Source organism: Microcaecilia unicolor, chromosome 2, assembly GCF_901765095.1.
Source record: "Microcaecilia unicolor chromosome 2, aMicUni1.1, whole genome shotgun sequence".
Taxonomy (NCBI): Eukaryota; Metazoa; Chordata; class Amphibia; order Gymnophiona; family Siphonopidae; genus Microcaecilia; species Microcaecilia unicolor.
The window spans coordinates 221183430-221200527 of NC_044032.1; the positions used below are offsets into that span (position 1 = coordinate 221183430).

Genomic DNA, 17098 nt, shown 5'->3' on the forward strand with positions numbered 1-17098 from the left:
TTATAGAATACGCCTGGATTTCGGTACAGATCTCTAGGTGCGATATATAGAATCCAGAGGATTTGCTGGTGTACCTTTGTATACTAACAGATTTAGTTTAGTTTATTATCTTTTGATGTACTGCCCAATTAATGGACTTTCTATGCGATCTACAATAAAATAAATTAAAATGATAAAAACCATGGAAAAATACAATAACTGAAAGGAAAGTAAAAACCTTTGTTTAACAGTAGCATATGGAGATGTGAGCTTTTGAGGACAAGGGTCATGCACTTTGACTAAATGGATTCTTGTTCTTTAAAGCTCCATAAATCAAGTAGTCTGTAAGGTGCCATAAATCCCGGTGTCACTTTTGCTACTAGAGATACAGCAAACCCTGTGGAAACTTTCTCGATAGAATATTATTCTTCCGCGGTTTGTGCTTGGCTCAGCCTGAAAATTTTGGTTTCTCCACTACACTGTAAATTATGTAGAGAATGTTTAGAAGAAGATCCAGGGCTTTGGAAAAAAATAACGCTATCAATTATTTTCCCTGTTTGCAGGTGTTTTATGAAGTAAATTAATGCCACACAAACATGGGAGGTTTGGCTGATTTTTAAGCTGAACACACCAAAAAAAAGTAAACTGAGAAAAATACAATTCATACTGTACCACAGTTAATGGAGGAAAAGACCTCAGTTTAGTGACTTTTTCAGGAGTAATTTCAAGGGCCAAAAAGCTTATATTCTATAATAATCAATATATATAAACGGCGAGTGACCGTACTCACTGCAAATGCGCAGTAGAGACTTCCCTCTCTGTCCCGCCCCCGCGTCAATACGTGATGACGGGGGGGGGGGGGGGGCGGGACAGAGAGGGAAACTGCGCCGCCGACGTTGCTACCGCTCCCCCCCCACTCGGAGTCGCCGCCGCCACCCCTCCACCCGGCCCGGGCCCTCTCTTCCCTTCTGAACTTACAGATCCATTCGCCGAATGCAGCAACACACATCAGCTGAGCTGCAGTGAGCCCTTCCTTCTTTGCCTGTGGCCCCACCCTCCTGTGACGTAACGTCAGCGAGGGCGGGACACACACAGGCAGAGAAGGAAGGAGCAGCTCAGCTGATGTGCGTTGCTGCGTTCGGCGAATGGATCTGTAAGTTCAGAAGTGAAGAGAGGGCCCGGACCAGGTGGAGGGGTGGCGGCGGCGACGACTTCGAGGGGGGGGGAGCGGTGGCGACTTCGCGGGGGGGAGGGGAGCGGTGGTGACCGCGGGGGGAGGAAAACCTCTATACCAGCCCGTTTTTACGGGCTCAACGGCTAGTAATATAATAAAGGAATAAACTGTATAATACATGCTTTTTGGCCCTTGATGTTTCCCCTAAAGAAGACATATTGATAGTGAATTATGAGTATCAGTTAGGCAGGTCAAGGGAAGGTAATTTTATAACAGGGTGACTAGGAGAAGAAGGTACGCTAATGCCTATTTCAAGTCTATTCTATACAGAAAAGTAGGTGCCTAATATTGTTTATAGCAACTGTCAGAAAACGGGCCCAGTTTATTTAATACTTTCTATACCGCTGTTACTGACAGTCAGAGCTGAGCAGTGCACATTCTAAGAATTTGGAAATAGAAAAGAACTACAAAGAAAAAAAAAGGACAGAAGTACATCCACACAAAGGGATAGAGTCAATCATAAAAGTTTCCAGCAATATTAAAACTTAAATATCTTAACAAAGATACAACTCCTGAGGGGGAAAACAATCACTCAACCACCAAAAGCTTGACAGAAGAGCCAGGTTCTGATTGCTATTTTAAACTTCTTCAGTGAGGAGATACTACAAATATTTAATGGCAGGTTGTTCCAGGTGACAGGAGCTAAACAGTAAAAGGCGCTATGCCTTGTAATTGCCAGTCATGCTTGTTTGGACCTGGAAGTACCAGGTGTACATCATTTATGGAATGAAGCATGTGAGACGATGTATGTGGAATCATGGAAAGAGCCAGATAATCCAGGGAACCCATCTTAAACTCCTTGAAAGTGGTAGAACCTTATAGATAACCCTGTGATTTATAGGAAGCCAGTGTTTCCTTTTAAGGAAAGGAGTAAAATGATCAAACCACTTTGCATGGAATAATAATGTAATTACTGTATTTTGAATTGATCATAGCTTTTTCAATGTTGAATGTGGGAGACCAGAATAAACTATATTACAGTAGTCCAATGTTTAACTGAACGTAATTGACAAAACACAGTAGTCCAAATGAGAAAACACAACTACTTGAATCACCAGCCTCAAATTTCTCTTCTGCCAGATATAATCTGATCTGGAGCATCTACTACAGATTTAACAGTTATTTTGTGGCCACTGTGTGTCTACCTGTTTCTCCATGGATAACAAAGGGTCAATAATAAGATTCCTCATCAATGCTGGCCTCCATTTCCAGGCTCTTCCATACTTCTTCTCACCCCTAATATTTTGGTTTTCTTCAACCAAGATGATTTATTGGGCATCATCCCCCAAATTCTATAAAAGTCACTTAAAATTGTGCACACAATTTAATTGCATAATGAGCCAATTAGCGCTCGCTGATAATTGAGATTTTAACAATCGATTGGTGCGAATTGGATTTAATTAAAATTTACATACATAAATTTTATTCACAGGTCTAAAAAGGGGGTGCAGCCATGGGAAGGGCATGGGTGGATCAGGGGCGTTCCTTTAATTTATGCGCATTGTTATAGAATAAAGGGTTTCTGCGCCTAATTTAGGCATGGGGACTGGTCACACCTAAATGTAGTTGTGGTTCCCGGTGCTAAGCACTAATCTATAAATGATGCTTAATTTTAAGCGCCATTGATATAATAGTGCTAAGCGCTATTTCTTGGGGTGCTGAATTTTTAGGCTCCATTAATAGAATTTAGTCCTATATCCATCAGAATGGGGAATCAACCTTAATAATTCAACCAAGGTACTCAGGGGCAGATGCAGAAAGCTTCATGCATGGTCACCACGGTTTTAGATCCGTTTTACCAAAGGATAGCAATGAGAAGGGGTTTCAGCACAAATGTTAACTTGCATGAAAACCAACTGATATTGCATTCAAATAATTGCACATGCATTGCATTTGCTACTCCGCAGCATGCGAAATAAAAAAAATGCTTTGACTGCACAATTACTATGAGAAAAATGTCAGGGTCTGGGGCAGTGAAGAAGAGTTGGTTGAGAGGCGTGGATGTCTACCGGCACCCTCTTTCTTCTTCCAACCCAACCACACTGCCCTGGATCCCTGCATTGACACTCTAGTGATCTAGTGGCCCCCTTCCCCAAGGACCAACCCAATCCCCCCTTCTACAGTCGAGATTTTCCTGGTAGTCTGTTGGACAACCCTCTCACCAACACTTATATTTTCCCTTGGTAGTCTAGTGGCTCACCCCATCCTCACCAACCCAAACCCCTTTCCTCCAATTAAAAAAAATCCCTGGTATCTAGTGGCACCCTCCTACCCCTGACCCCTCAGACACACGCAGAGGAACTTCCAGAGAAGATGATTGAGGAAGCAACGCAAAGGGTACAACAACACTTTGGCTGTCGGGGGTTTGGGCCCCCCGTCAGCACAGGTAGGCCACAACGGCGGGGGGGGGGGGCGGTTTTCGGCGGTCCGGGGGAGTCGACAGGCTCACGGAAGGGGGGGCGAGGGGGCCGTAGCGCAGTGGGGGGGGGGGGAGGAATTGCCTGCCTAGGGCCCATTTCCTTGCCTTCAGAAATGGGCCTTTTTTACTAGTATTCTATAAACTACATCTAACTTTAAGTGTAGTTTATAGAATCGCGCTAAGCGTATGGTTTTTCAGCGCTGATTTTTAAGGGCCATTTATGGAATTTGTCCCACTGGGGTTTTTTTTTTTTTTTTTTTAATTTTCTCAACATATCCTATATACATAACCCATGCAGCAAGTAGGCAATATACAAGTTCACATCAATGGGGAGAAAACGAATAAACACAAATAACATGAACAGTAAAGCTAGAAAGATGCATGATGAGCAACATATCGGTATCCTTATTCAAGACCCATTTTTTTTCAATATCCCCAACTCATTTGGCAACCAAATCAAACAATTAAGCAATTACTTAACTTCTCTTTCCAACAATAATTTCTCTAACTGAATAGGCCCATTGAAAACAAAATTAGAGTTAGGAAATTTAACCAGGCATTTGCAGATAAACCAGGCCCTGCTGCCAAGGTACATGACTTTAACTGCGAAAAAGCTTTTCTGCACAACTGCATAGCACAAGTTACTTTTGGAAACATTTGAACTTTAGCACCACAAAACAGGAAATCTTTCTTGGTGAAGTAAGCTTTCATAATTGTAACTTTATCACACACACTCAAGTAAATGAATCTAGGAGGGTGGCTTGTTCAGATTTGTTATCCTGAATAGCTTCTAAGAAATTAGTCAAATCATAATCTTTCTTAACTGACAACATGTTTACTTCACATTCCTGCCTCATCTGTATAGCAACTTTAGGCAAATAATAGCATAAGGAAGTATTGGCATTTTGTCCATTTCAGATAGTATAACACCTCCTTTAGATATTGCATAAACAGGATCTTAGGGAATAGAAGAAGACAAACTGGAAAGTTCAAAATCTGAATATTCTTATTCCTCATTTGGTTCTCCATAGCCTCCAATTGTCTCTATGAAGAATCAAAGTCTTTAATTCCAGATGAACTAGCCATTTGCATAGTTGCAAGTGGAGTCTAATAGTTGCTAAACGAAACTCTAAAGTCTAGAACATTTTTTCAGTCTCTTCAGCACATGCTGTGTGAAATCATTTTTAAGCGCACCTGTAAAAAAAAAAACTTTGGGGGGGCCTTACCGCCACCCATTCACTTAGTGGTAAGGTCTCACGCGTTAAGCAGGCGGCCAACAAGCGTACACTGGTGATTACCAACCAGTTAGCTTCGCATATTCGAAAATAAAAAATATTTTCAGACGCACGTAGAAAAATGGAATTACCACCCGGGCCACGCGGTAGACAGTCGGTAGTTCCAAATTGACGAGCATTGTGTGCGCGTAGATGCCAACGCGGCTTAGTAAAGGGCCGCTTAAAAATGTCCCCTAATCCATGCACAACCCTTTTTTTGTTTGTTTTAAACATTACATTATAGTTTATACCTACATATAAAAGCAGGACAATGCAGGGTACAGTAAAAGAGGCCAGATCATACTCCAGGAATTACAGTAAATTACATTAAAATCAAATATTTATATCCCACAATTACAATGTATGAAATAAAAATGTTTTCAATAATTTCCTAAAGAGGAGATAATCATTAATTAATCTCAAAGAGACTGGGAGAGAATTTCATATCAAAACTGCCTGATAACTAGAGGACTGTAACATTTTCAATGAAGTTACTCCCCTAACATTGGGAAAACTAAGGGCTTCTTTTACAAAGCCGCATTACCGATTCTTGGTGCGGCAAATGAAAGAAAACCCATTCAATTCCTAAGGGCTTCCTCTCATTTGCCATGTGGGAATCGCTAGTGCGGCTTTGTAAAAGAAGCCCGAAGTAACATCTGACTTCTAGAGTTATAAATGTTATTACTATTTAAAAACTGAAAGAAGCCCGCTACTATGGCACGTAACTCTCCTTGAAAAAAATCTGAAAATTATAGTTCATAACTTAAATTGCACTCTTGCCTCAATTGGAAAACAATGGCGATCTAAATAAAAAGACAAAGTTGATTCATGCTTCTTAATATTGTATATCATGTGAACAGTTACATTTTGCACACATTGCAACCTATTGGTAAGAGATTTTAGGCACCCAGTGTAAACTATATTACAGTAGTCAAACTGTACGAAAAGCATTGACTGGACCACCAATCTAAACACATTTTGATTAAAAAAACTTCCTAATAATCCTTGGGGAACTCCACATTCAGGTGTCCATGGGGCTGATGTCATCGCTTTAGTTGTTACTTGGTATCCTCTAAACCAGTTAAGAACGTTTCCTCCGGCTGGGATCCAAGATGGCCGCACCCTGCTAAGTTGCTGTGAGCCTCGATCTCCATGCTCAAACAAAATGCCTAAACGAAGAGGGAGAACAACGGGTAGAGCTTCCCCGTTACCCCCCTCTTTACCTGGTCTGATGGATCACTTTTTGAGACCGCAGGGAGCTACTTCTGATGGCGGAACGCTGCCAGTAGAGAACGCCGGCGAATTGGAGATTTTGGCTTCTCCTGGCTTTGAAGTCACTCTGAGCCCCGCTGCGCCCACCCTCCTCCCCAGCCGATAGGCACAAGTTCCTTCCTTACTGAATCGACGGGGTCCACTCCGGAAGGTGGTAAGGGTCCAGAAGAACTCCGATTGGAAGCTTCGTTTACATCTCAGGTCGGAACGGAGGGCAGTTTGCCCATGGAATTGCTGTGGATTGAGGGGAGAGGAGCTGAGGGATTGAGTGAGACCCGCGAGCGGTCCTCTGTAAGGTTTGAAATGCCTAAAGAGTTAGCAGCTAAACTGACAGAAGTAACGTTAGTTTCTAACTTGGGACAAACTTTCCTAAAACAGATTAATGAAGTGCTACCAAAAGTAAAATCCTTAGAAATTGACTTTCAAAAAAAAAAAAGAGCAGTTTAAAGAGTTGAATAATAAAGTGGATAAAATGGATCAAAGAATTGCGAAGATTGAAACAATACAACCTGTTATGACAAAAGATTTGACAAACCTCAGACTGAAAACTGAAATTTTTGATAACTATACTAAAAGTCATAACTTGAGATTTGTTAACTTTCCTAGAGTACAGAATGTTGCTCCTCTGGAGATGTTGAAACGCTATATGCGTGAAATCTTGATGATTCCTGACCCGAATTTACCACCATTAACTATTGCATATTATATACCTGGGAAGGATTTGAACCAACCTGATAATCCGATTGATGTTTCTCTTTTGCTTCAGACTTCTGACTCTGAACTTGCAACTGCCGCTACGTTAGTGACGACAGTAGCATTACTACCAGACAAAAATTGGATCTTTCGTTTATTTTTCCGAAATAAAGATAAGCCTTTTTTGGGCTTTAAAGTATTATTATTTCCTGACGTCTCTAAGGAGACTAGAAGACGGAGGAAACAATTTTTGCTCCTTAGGCCTGAAATTTTGCACTTGGGGGAACCTTTTTTTTAAGATATCCCTGTAAGTGCACAGTAAGGCTTAGGGAGAAGAAATATGTATTTACAGAACCTGCTCATGTATCGGCACTCATAGCCTCAGTAAAAGTGGATAAGCATTAAAGAATAAGTTAACTCCTCTTAGCATTATCCTCTTAGCAGGATGCATTATCCTGTATACTTTCCTTTTTGTTATTTACTCCTGTAGATTTCCTAAATCTTGGATCCCGAATTTATGGAGTTGAGTATTAGTTACCTTTGAAAATGTATATTTTCTTATTTTTTCTGATTATTATATATTTGTCTTTATTATTGGATACTTTCCTAAGCAAGATGTTTTTTGTAATGTTGAATAAATGAATAAATATTAAAAAAAAACTTCCTAATAATTCTCAAATTTTTCATTATTGCAAACTAATTCTTTACTACTTTATTAACCTATTTCTTGATCTGTAACAAATTTTCAATTTCTATTCCTAATACCCGAGAATTAAGTTCTAATTGATATTTATTAGATTCAAATGAGAGAATGGCCCTACTGATATGTTCTTCTCTAAGCTTTTTCCTTATTCAGTCTTAATTTATGGTGTGTTACCTATCGCTCAATCAAATTCAAACAATGTTGAACCCCTGCCATACAGGAATCCTAGGGACCCTTTTACAAAGCGTCAGTAAGGCAAACATCGCTGACATAAATTGTGTGTGTCTTTTCTACTGAGGATTTTACAGAGGTTCAACAGCCAAAACTTTTTCGCCATAACACAAGAGATTCACCTGACACCTGAGGCAGGCCTTTGTTCCGAAACATGGCCATGTCCGGTCGTTTTTATGCTGTTTATATTAAAGATTTCTTGATATCCTCCTTGAGTTCACCTCACTTCTTTGTTTGTCACTCATGTTTACATGAGGTTTTTTTTCCTCCTCCTTTCTTGTTTGAGCAGTCAAAATAGGCCACTTCAATAACAGGCCTATCTTTGACCGTTAAAAAGTTAACCTGCTAGCGCTGAATATCAGCTTAGTCAATTAACATATTAGCAGCCAAAATAAGCCTGGATATTCAATGCCGGTCACCAGATACGACCCAGCACTGAATATCTGAGTTTAACGCCGGCAGCAGACAGCAAACATGCTGCCCGCTGGCGGCTGTATATCGGGCCCAATGATTTTCTTTTCCTATTGTTTTTATTCCGTTTCCTAAAAAAAAAAATCTGTTGTCCTTTTTATAGATCCTTTCAGTTGGAGCCAAGTATATCAACACAGTAATTCAGGGTGATGAAATCAGTCTCTTCTTTCTTTTTGTAAGGTGGGAGAGGGGAAAGAGTTCCCCTACCCCTCATGGAAGTGATTGGCCTTAGTCCATCCCACAGACAAGTGTAACTGAGAAGGTAACCAGGGAAAAGGACCAGTTGCAGACACTGCTCTAAATCTGGCACAGTCCCTGAAAACTAGTCATATCTTTTAAACCAAATTCGCTTCAAAAGCATTCAGAAGCCATTTTGTACTACAAATATTAGCATAAATTCAAACTAGGACAAGATTAACAAAGAAACAGCGTCAAGCTCAAACTGTGTTGAAGTATACTTTGATATGCTTAGAAGTTGAAGTCAGATACTTCTCACAGCTGAACCCGTATTCCCATTGCTTTGGAAAAGGTAAGCTCATCCCCATTATATATATATATACTATACATTTTTTAACACCATACTGAAGCAATTCTAAGCCAATCTTTCATCAGCACATCCTGAAGAGGGAAAGGTAGGAGCGGCTGAGCAATGTGCAGTGGACTGATGATAGCTTCCTCCACAGACTATATTCCATCACTCACATTGGCTGGAAAAGAAAGGGACTGCTAGAATGGGTTCAAGTTGCCTGGGAGAGACCACTGAGGTAGAGAAGCAACATACCTTTGTTTCAGTCATTCATTCTTTCATAATGACAACATGGTGTGTATGAGAGGATATTTCCAAAGATAAAGCCCACAGAAGAGGTCCATTCATGACTCAAGAACAAGTCTAGTGTGTCTTTTCTATCTCACTTACTAGTTAGGTACAGCTGGTGAGACCATCATTGACTGTGTTTGTGTTGACTAAAATTAGGGTTACCATATGTCCGGATTTACCCGGACATGTCCTCTCGGTGGCCATTTCGAATCGGTGCCGAGATCACGAACAGGAAGGATGCGTGCAGGGCAGCGCTACGGGCAGGAAAGAGGGGGCTCTTTCCTGCCCCGAAGAGGTCACTAGACCACCAGGGCAGTAGTAAGGTAAGGGGAGGGGGGTGATGGGGAGGGAGAGTGACAAGGTGTGTGTGACAGCGGGGAGGGGAAAATGTGACAGGGGGCAGAGCGAGGGCGTCAAAGGGGGTGGGGTGTGAAAGGGGGTGGGGCGGTGTGAAAGGGGGCGGGGCATGTGTCCTCCTTTTCGGGGGGACAAACAACAACAACATATGGTAACCCTAACTGAAATGCGTGGTTTTGATTGTGAAAAGAGAGAAGGCTGCTTTGGTTCAGCAGTTACTGACATTTCTTTCTTTTTTTGTGCAAGATCCCGTTTGACTAGAGATGTAAACTCATTTCCCTGTCTCATACACTCTTTTTCTACATCAGATATGTAATTAGCACTTTGGAGCTTATGGTAGCTGAAGACTACATGATTGTATACTTAAATGGAGCAACCCCAAGGAGAAGAATGCCTGGGTTGGGATGGATGAAAAGATGCTACCAGATGATTGATCGACGGTGAGGACTTTATGGTCATATCTATCTATTTTATCTTTTTTACTCCAGTACATTCATATTTTGGCATATTTGTCTTTTCAGTTTTTGTTCATCTCAGATTCATGCATATTTCTTTTCATTGAAAGTACATTTCAAGGTTGATAAGCCACACTGCACAGGAACCAGCCTTAAGCAATGGCGGATTAGGTTTTGTTTTGTTTTGTGGGGGGGGGGGGGTTTCTGTGTCATAGCATAAATTTGTGCATTTGCTGTCACTCATTCTAGTGTTCTAAGGATGCATTATTGTCAAAAATAAAGTAGGAAATATCAATGCATTTTTTAATTTCACTTCACTTTGTAAAATGAAAGAAAAGTAAAACTTAGCTAATTTTTTCTTTCATTTACAAAAAGACCTGACCCCAACACCAACTGAACATGCAAAAACTTTTACAAATCCCACTCCCACCTCCTTCACTCCTAAAGTATTACTTCAAAGTTAGAGTTCAGTTGGGCAGGAGCAATTCTCAGCCATTCATGTCAGTATGGATTCTCCAATGACAAGCAGGATAGTAAATCCTCACAATATGGGTGATATCAACTGATGGAGCCAGGCACGAGAACACTCCTCCAGTACTGAATTCCAGAACTTTTGAGATAGTTCAACCACGCATGTGCGCTGTTTCCTTTCTATGCTGTTACAGGGAGATGTACCAGTTTTGAGTTTTCCACGGCGCTATTAAGACACATTCATCCTGGGTTCTACATAGTTTTCTTCATCTCTTTTCAACAAATTATTTTTTTTATTAAAATTTTGTAAGTTCTTCTCTGTCACTGTTATGCAATACACTTCCTCGTAGCTCTCTTAGGTACTGGGTTTTTTGCAAGTTTCTTTTAGTTATGTGTCAGCATGGTGTAGGCCTCTTTGAGGTCTCAAGCACACGTTAGAGTATACTTTTTTTATCATCATCTGATTTCACTGTGGCAGGCTGTTTTTCCAGATGATAAGTCCCAAAAGAAAGCTCCAGTGGCTTCAAAAAAGTACATCAAGTGCAATAGGACCATATTTGTGACATAAACGCACAGTTGATGCCAACAATGCCTAACCATGGTCCCTCTCACTAAAAACTGTGGTAACAGATGTTAAAAAGAGGGGTTAGTGGCCAAGAGTAACAGCACAAAAAAACTGAGTGCAGAAAAGTCCACTCTATCAATATTGGCATTAGAAGCATCATTTCCCGGAGCTGCAGCAGATGATGGAGATGGATTGGCATTGAAAATGTCTTGATCATCCTCAAAATCAAGCATCAGTAGGGACCATCAGGATCGGTCATCATCTGAGTCCCACCTGAAGAAGAGGAAGAATTCATCCTCATCTTCATTGGTACTAAGAAACCGTGATTCTACATATCAAGTGCAGGCTAGGGCGCATCAACATCACATCTCCTAGGAGCAGAACACAGAGAGCATTGAGGACTGAGGTCACCAGTGTCCTCCAAGCATCCCTGACATGAGGATTGCTTATTCTCCATGGCATCAGAAGGTGTGTGTCAGCCTCCAAGTACCCGATATACCCCTAGGTGACTCAGGAGGGTAGGGCCATTCCTACAGTGATGCCCACTCCTTTGTTGATGGCAGCCTTCATGAAGAAGTTTGAGAAAAGGGTGCAATGCTTGTTTGCTCTACATGGTGCTGCTACTTCAACAGCATCAATGTGAGGATGGAAGCTGTCCAACTGATCCTTGAGGTCCATACACTGCCTGCAAGAGACACTCCAGTGTGGAGACCTTGAAGGATGTCAAAATCAATATTGGCTGCACTGGTGGGGTACTGTAGTCCATTGTGGAGGAGGCTTCATGGGCACTTTAGAGATCTGTGATGACTCAATGTCATAGCCCAATGCCTGATCCTGAAAACAGTATGCCAAGACAGGCATAGACTCAGACTTCTTCCTTGGAGTATTTTTCTGAGTTTGAATCTTAAATGCTCTTGGCAATCTGAAGAAGAACCAGAGGTTTGACTTTGTAAGGATGGTTTTATGCCATCCTGTTTACGTTAAGATGGAGCAGAAGCCCAGGGCAGAAACATTGGATGTCCTCCAATTCCTCAACTCCCCTAAGGTGAATATGACAATGGCCTTTCACAGAATACTAAAGGAGATTCAGATGAGAATGTGTTTCAATTGGCTGATAAAGCACACTTCACAAGAGATCAGTGCATACAACCATTCATAGCTGAAGTTGCTAGGTTTCATCATAAGTTTTCCCAAATCTAATCTACACTCATCACAACAATTGGTATTCATAGGAGCCCTGCTACACTCAATTCAAGCATCATCTTTTCTTCCACAACAAAGATCACCTCATTAGTGTCCACAGTGGAGGAAACTCAAAGGAGTCAGCAGATATCAGCATGGCAGACGTTGAGCCATATTTATTTTATTTAGATTTTGCTCACACCTTTTTCAGTAGTAGCTCAAGGTGAGTTACATTCAGGTACTCTGGATATTTCTCTGTCCCAGGAGGGCTCACAATCTAAGTTTGTACTTGAGGCAATGGAGGGTTAAGTGACTTGCCCAAGATCACAAGGAGCAGCAGTGGGATTAGAACCAGCCACCTCTGGATTGCAAGACCAGTGCTCTAACCACTAAGCCACTCTTCCACTCTACATGGCATCCACAGTGCATGTAATACCCATGGCATGTCTCAAACTACTGGAAATATATGATACATCATATCTGTCACTATTCCTTTATACTGTTCCTCTTTCTCTGTCCTGATCATCAATTTATTGCAATCTAGCGTAAGAAATTCCCGTTTAAATGTAATGTTGAAGCAGTACTGCCACCAGCAGGAATGTAGGTGGAGGGCTCTTGCACATCTTAGATGAAACATTGATCCTATGTCCTGTGTTGGGAGACTGTCAGAAAGTGGAACTGGGTCATTACTCACGGAATGACTCTCAGGGCCATTCATCTGGAGGGCAAGGAAAACTGCCTAGTGTTGCTGGGTTCCTCATCCCCACAAATGGTTGTTGGATAAGGAGGCAGCCTGCAAGATTTTTTAAGAGTGGGGCACCCCTGCGATAGATATTTTTACCCTTCTATCAACAAGAAGGCCCTTCAATTCTTTTCCAAGATAAGGATCCGTGTCTTCCTCTTGCATTTGGAAGAGGGTCTTTTGGATGTGCGTCCTCCAATATCTTTCATAGTAAAAACTCTTTTGAGATTCAAACAAGACCAAGGAACAATGATACTAATAGCCCCATATTGGCTGAGGCAGGTTTGGTTCCCTCTTCTTTTCAATCTTTCTTTATGAAGTCCTATGAGACTAGAGTGTTCTCTGCCTCACAAGCTCAAGGAAATGTATTTTAAACAGAAATCATAACAATTAGTCGAGGATGTAATGACAAAGATTATGTTCCAGTGGACTTCCAAGATATTAGTTTGCCAGTTAAAAATCAGATTTTTAGTCTTGGTTTTCTATTGGATTCACATTTGAATTTGAAATGCCATGTAGGTAGAATTGAACAAGTTTCTTTTTATCAACTGCATGTATTGAGTAAAACTAAGAGAGGCATAATTGAAAGGGGTGCCCAAGTTTTCCTGAGGACGTCCTCGCAGGATGTCCCGGCGAAGGGGCGGGGAAACCCGTATTATCGAAGCAAGATGGGCGTCCATCTTTCGTTTCAATAATACGGTTGGGGATGCCCAAATCTTGACATTTAGGTCGTCCCTAGAGATGGTTGTCCTTAGACGGTCGTTTCTGATTTTCAGCGAGAATGGCAACTAAGGACGCCTATCTCAGAAACGACCAAATGCAAGCCCTTGGTTGTGGGAGGAGCCAGCATTCGTAGTGCACTGGTCCCCATGACATGCCAGGACACCAACCAGGCACCCTAGGGGGCACTGCAGTGGACTTCAGAAAAAGCTCCCAGGTACATAGCTCCCTTACCTTGTGTGCTGAGCCCTCAACCCCCCCCCCCAAAACCTACTACCACAACTGTACACCAGCACCATAGCCCTTACAGATGAAGGGGGGCACCTACATGTGGGTACAGTGGGTTTGTGGTGGGTTTTGGAGGGCTTATATTTACCACCACAAGTGTAACAGGTGGGTGGGGGAGATGGGCCTGGGTCCGCCTGTCTAAAATGCACTGCACCCACTAAAACTGCTCCAGGGACCTGCATACTGCTGCAATGGACCTGATTATGACATTTGAGGCTGGCATAGAGGCTGGCACAAAATATTTTTAAACCATTTTTTTGAAGGTGGGAGGGGGTTAGTGACCACTGGGGGAGTAAGGGGAGGTCATCCCCGATTTCCTCCGGTGGTTATCTGTTCAGTTCGGGGACCTTTTCATGGCTTGGTCGTAACAAAAAAAGGACCAAGTAAAGTCATCCAAGTGCACGTCAGGGACACCCTTTTTTAAAGAAAATGGGGAAAAAACAAGGAAAAAAACTTTGACACAAAACAAAAAACATTTGCACACACCTTGTAGCATGCATGTAATGAGAGCAGAAAGTGGTTATTGTTTTTTTCCTTCTTCTTCAACGCAGGCTAAGGAAGAACCTGAAGGCTTTTATAATTGTTCATCCATCTTGGTTTATCAGAGCTATTCTAGCAGTCACCAGACCCTTTATCAGGTAGGGTTTGTCTCTTATTGTTTAGGCTGTTGATTGCTTTCCCAGGCTTAGGTTATTTATTGTGAGGGCTTAATATTTAGTAGTAAGGGGTAGAGTAGAGGTTTGGATTTAGCTTATGTCTTTATAGGCTGTAGGTATATAATACCAATAAAACACAAGAACCAAAACTGATAAGGTGTAGCTTATGGAGCCCAAGCAATTATGAAACCTGCAGCCACTAAAAGCAGGGTGTTTGCAATAATCAAACAGTAGAAAGACAAATGCTTGAACAAAGACTGTGAAAATGTGCAGCACTTAAAAATTTCACATAAAGCCTTTAATCACATCAACAAGAAATATAATTGTGTTAAAAGTAGTGGAAATGTCTAAAGCATCAAAAATTCAGTGCCACTGTCAAAATCATAATCGAAAGGGGCGCCCACATTTTCCAGTGAAGGGGCGGGGAAACCTGTATTATTGAAACAAGATGGGCGTCCATACTGTCATGGAGCTGGGTATGACATTTGAGGCTGGCAAAAAAATATTTAAAAGTTTTTTTTTTTTAGTGTGGGAGGGGGTTTGTGACCACTGGGGGAGTAAGGGGAGGCCATCCCTGATTCCCTCTGGTGGTCAGTTCAAGTACCTTTTTGAGGCTTGGTCGTAACAAAAAATGGACCAAGTAGTCGCCCAAGTGCTCGTCAGAGACACCCTTCTTTTTTTCCATTATCGGTTGAGGTCGCCCATGCATGGCACTGCCCAATTACCGCTGGTTACACACCAGTGCTACAAAAATAAAAATATTTTTGTAATGCCGGAAATGGCACACGCTGGGGATGGGACCTACCACCGGGCTGCTGTGGTAGCCCAGCGGTACTTCCCTTTTAGCGAACGGTAAGCTCGCATTGGTTTTACCGCCGCTTTGAAAAGGGCCCCCCCAGTTTTAAACTTTAAATTTCAGTTTAGCTTGATAAGTGTTAGAACGTATTTAAGATAGAAATTAGCCCAACATTCACCTGCTTCTCAGGTTGACACTCCCTTTCTACTGCATTATGTCTGGAGGAGCAAACAGACTCTGCCTTGAGTCCGTTGATAGAGATGCCAAAAAGCTCATCCCTCTCATTGGTACTCCATGTTACTGTTCATGGGCTGTGTTGTATGCAAGTCACTTAACCATCAGGTGCATACTTACGGTCTTTTTACTAAAGGGCGTTAAGCCCTAATGCATGTTTAGCACGCAGGAAAATGCTTACCACAAAATGTGTTAAAGCAATTTCTGCTAATTTTGTATTTTCTGCACACTTGGGGCTAGACTCAGGAAGTGGCACTCAAACGTTGGTGCTGAATAAATCGGCACTGAATGGTATTCTATAAAGAGTGCTCCGAGATGGGTAGCACGTAGCGCCGGAATCCATGCCCAGCTTTGGGCATGAGCATTTACAGCAGCTGAAACCAGTTGTAAATCCTAGCATGCAAGTTGGGTACAGATCCCCCAAATTCTATAACAATGTGTGCATTTTAAGAGAAAGCCCTTGACCCGCCCGTGTCCTTTCCATCGTTACACCCCTTTTTCAGATCCACCTGGAAACACTTAGGCACCATTCTATAACTAGGTGCGTAACGGTAGTTCTGCATGAATCTGCCAATTTTGGGCCATTTTATCGCCTTGCTTCTGTTATAATGCTTTTCTGTGCTGAAAAATCGGTGTGGATATAGCGCATAATATTAAGGACCATATATAGATTTCCCTAGTAAGCGTGTACTAATGAATTTTTTCAATTATTTTTGGAAGGGGACATGCCATGGGCAGGGAATGGGCGTGGCTATGTTAACCAGCTAGTGCATTTCTGATTAGCATATGCTAATGGAAACATTAGTGCGGGACCTGCAAAAAGTCCTGTTTTACAGCCACATTAAAAATAGGCTTAGCACACAGTAAAGTCCAGCATTAAAATGTGCTAAACCCATTTTAAAACACATTTTAGTACAAAGGCCCTTTAAATTGTAAGCCCTACAGGGACTGGAAAGTGCCTGAGTGTAACTTGCTTTGAGCTACTATTGAATATATTTTTCTTTTCATGTTGGCCCTGCATTTTTGTGCACTGTTGCCAATGTTCATGCAAGCATTACCGGCAGTGCACAATAACACAGTTATAATACCAAGAGAGTGATATAGTAAAGGACAGTTGCATTCTCAAACACAATAGCCATGAAAAATGGAAAATAAAGTTTGTGATCATGTTTGCAAATCTTAGCACACATTATTGTGCACTTGTGAAAATAAATACAAAACGTGTGCAAAATCACTGATAAGCTGAAATATTGTGCAGATATGCTGATTAGTAATTTTCACAAAGTGAAGTTTTGTACATAAAATTGTGCAGGTTGGTGATTTTCCTTAAAACTTAACAATACCTTAGGGGAATGCAGTTAAGTGGGTTTTTTTAAAATTAATTTTGATAGTATTTGTGATTTGGAGAGACCAAAACTAACAAGGCTTTTATTAAACATCCATCTTCCCATTACTGATTAACCTACTGGCACCAACCCAGGTACCCAACAATGTCCATATCTTCAGATCATGCTTCCTTTCAGGAACAAACTACTGAGT

General features: G+C 41.6%; 1 protein-coding gene across 1 annotated transcript in view; it reads left to right on the top strand.

Moving 5' to 3' along the window:
- Positions 1-17098, top strand: part of PRUNE2 (prune homolog 2 with BCH domain) — a 499460-nt gene that overhangs the window by 460666 nt on the left and 21696 nt on the right. Inside the window, 2 exon segments of the mRNA XM_030193721.1 lie at positions 9759-9890; positions 14425-14511. Coding sequence (XP_030049581.1) covers positions 9759-9890; positions 14425-14511 — 219 coding nt within the window.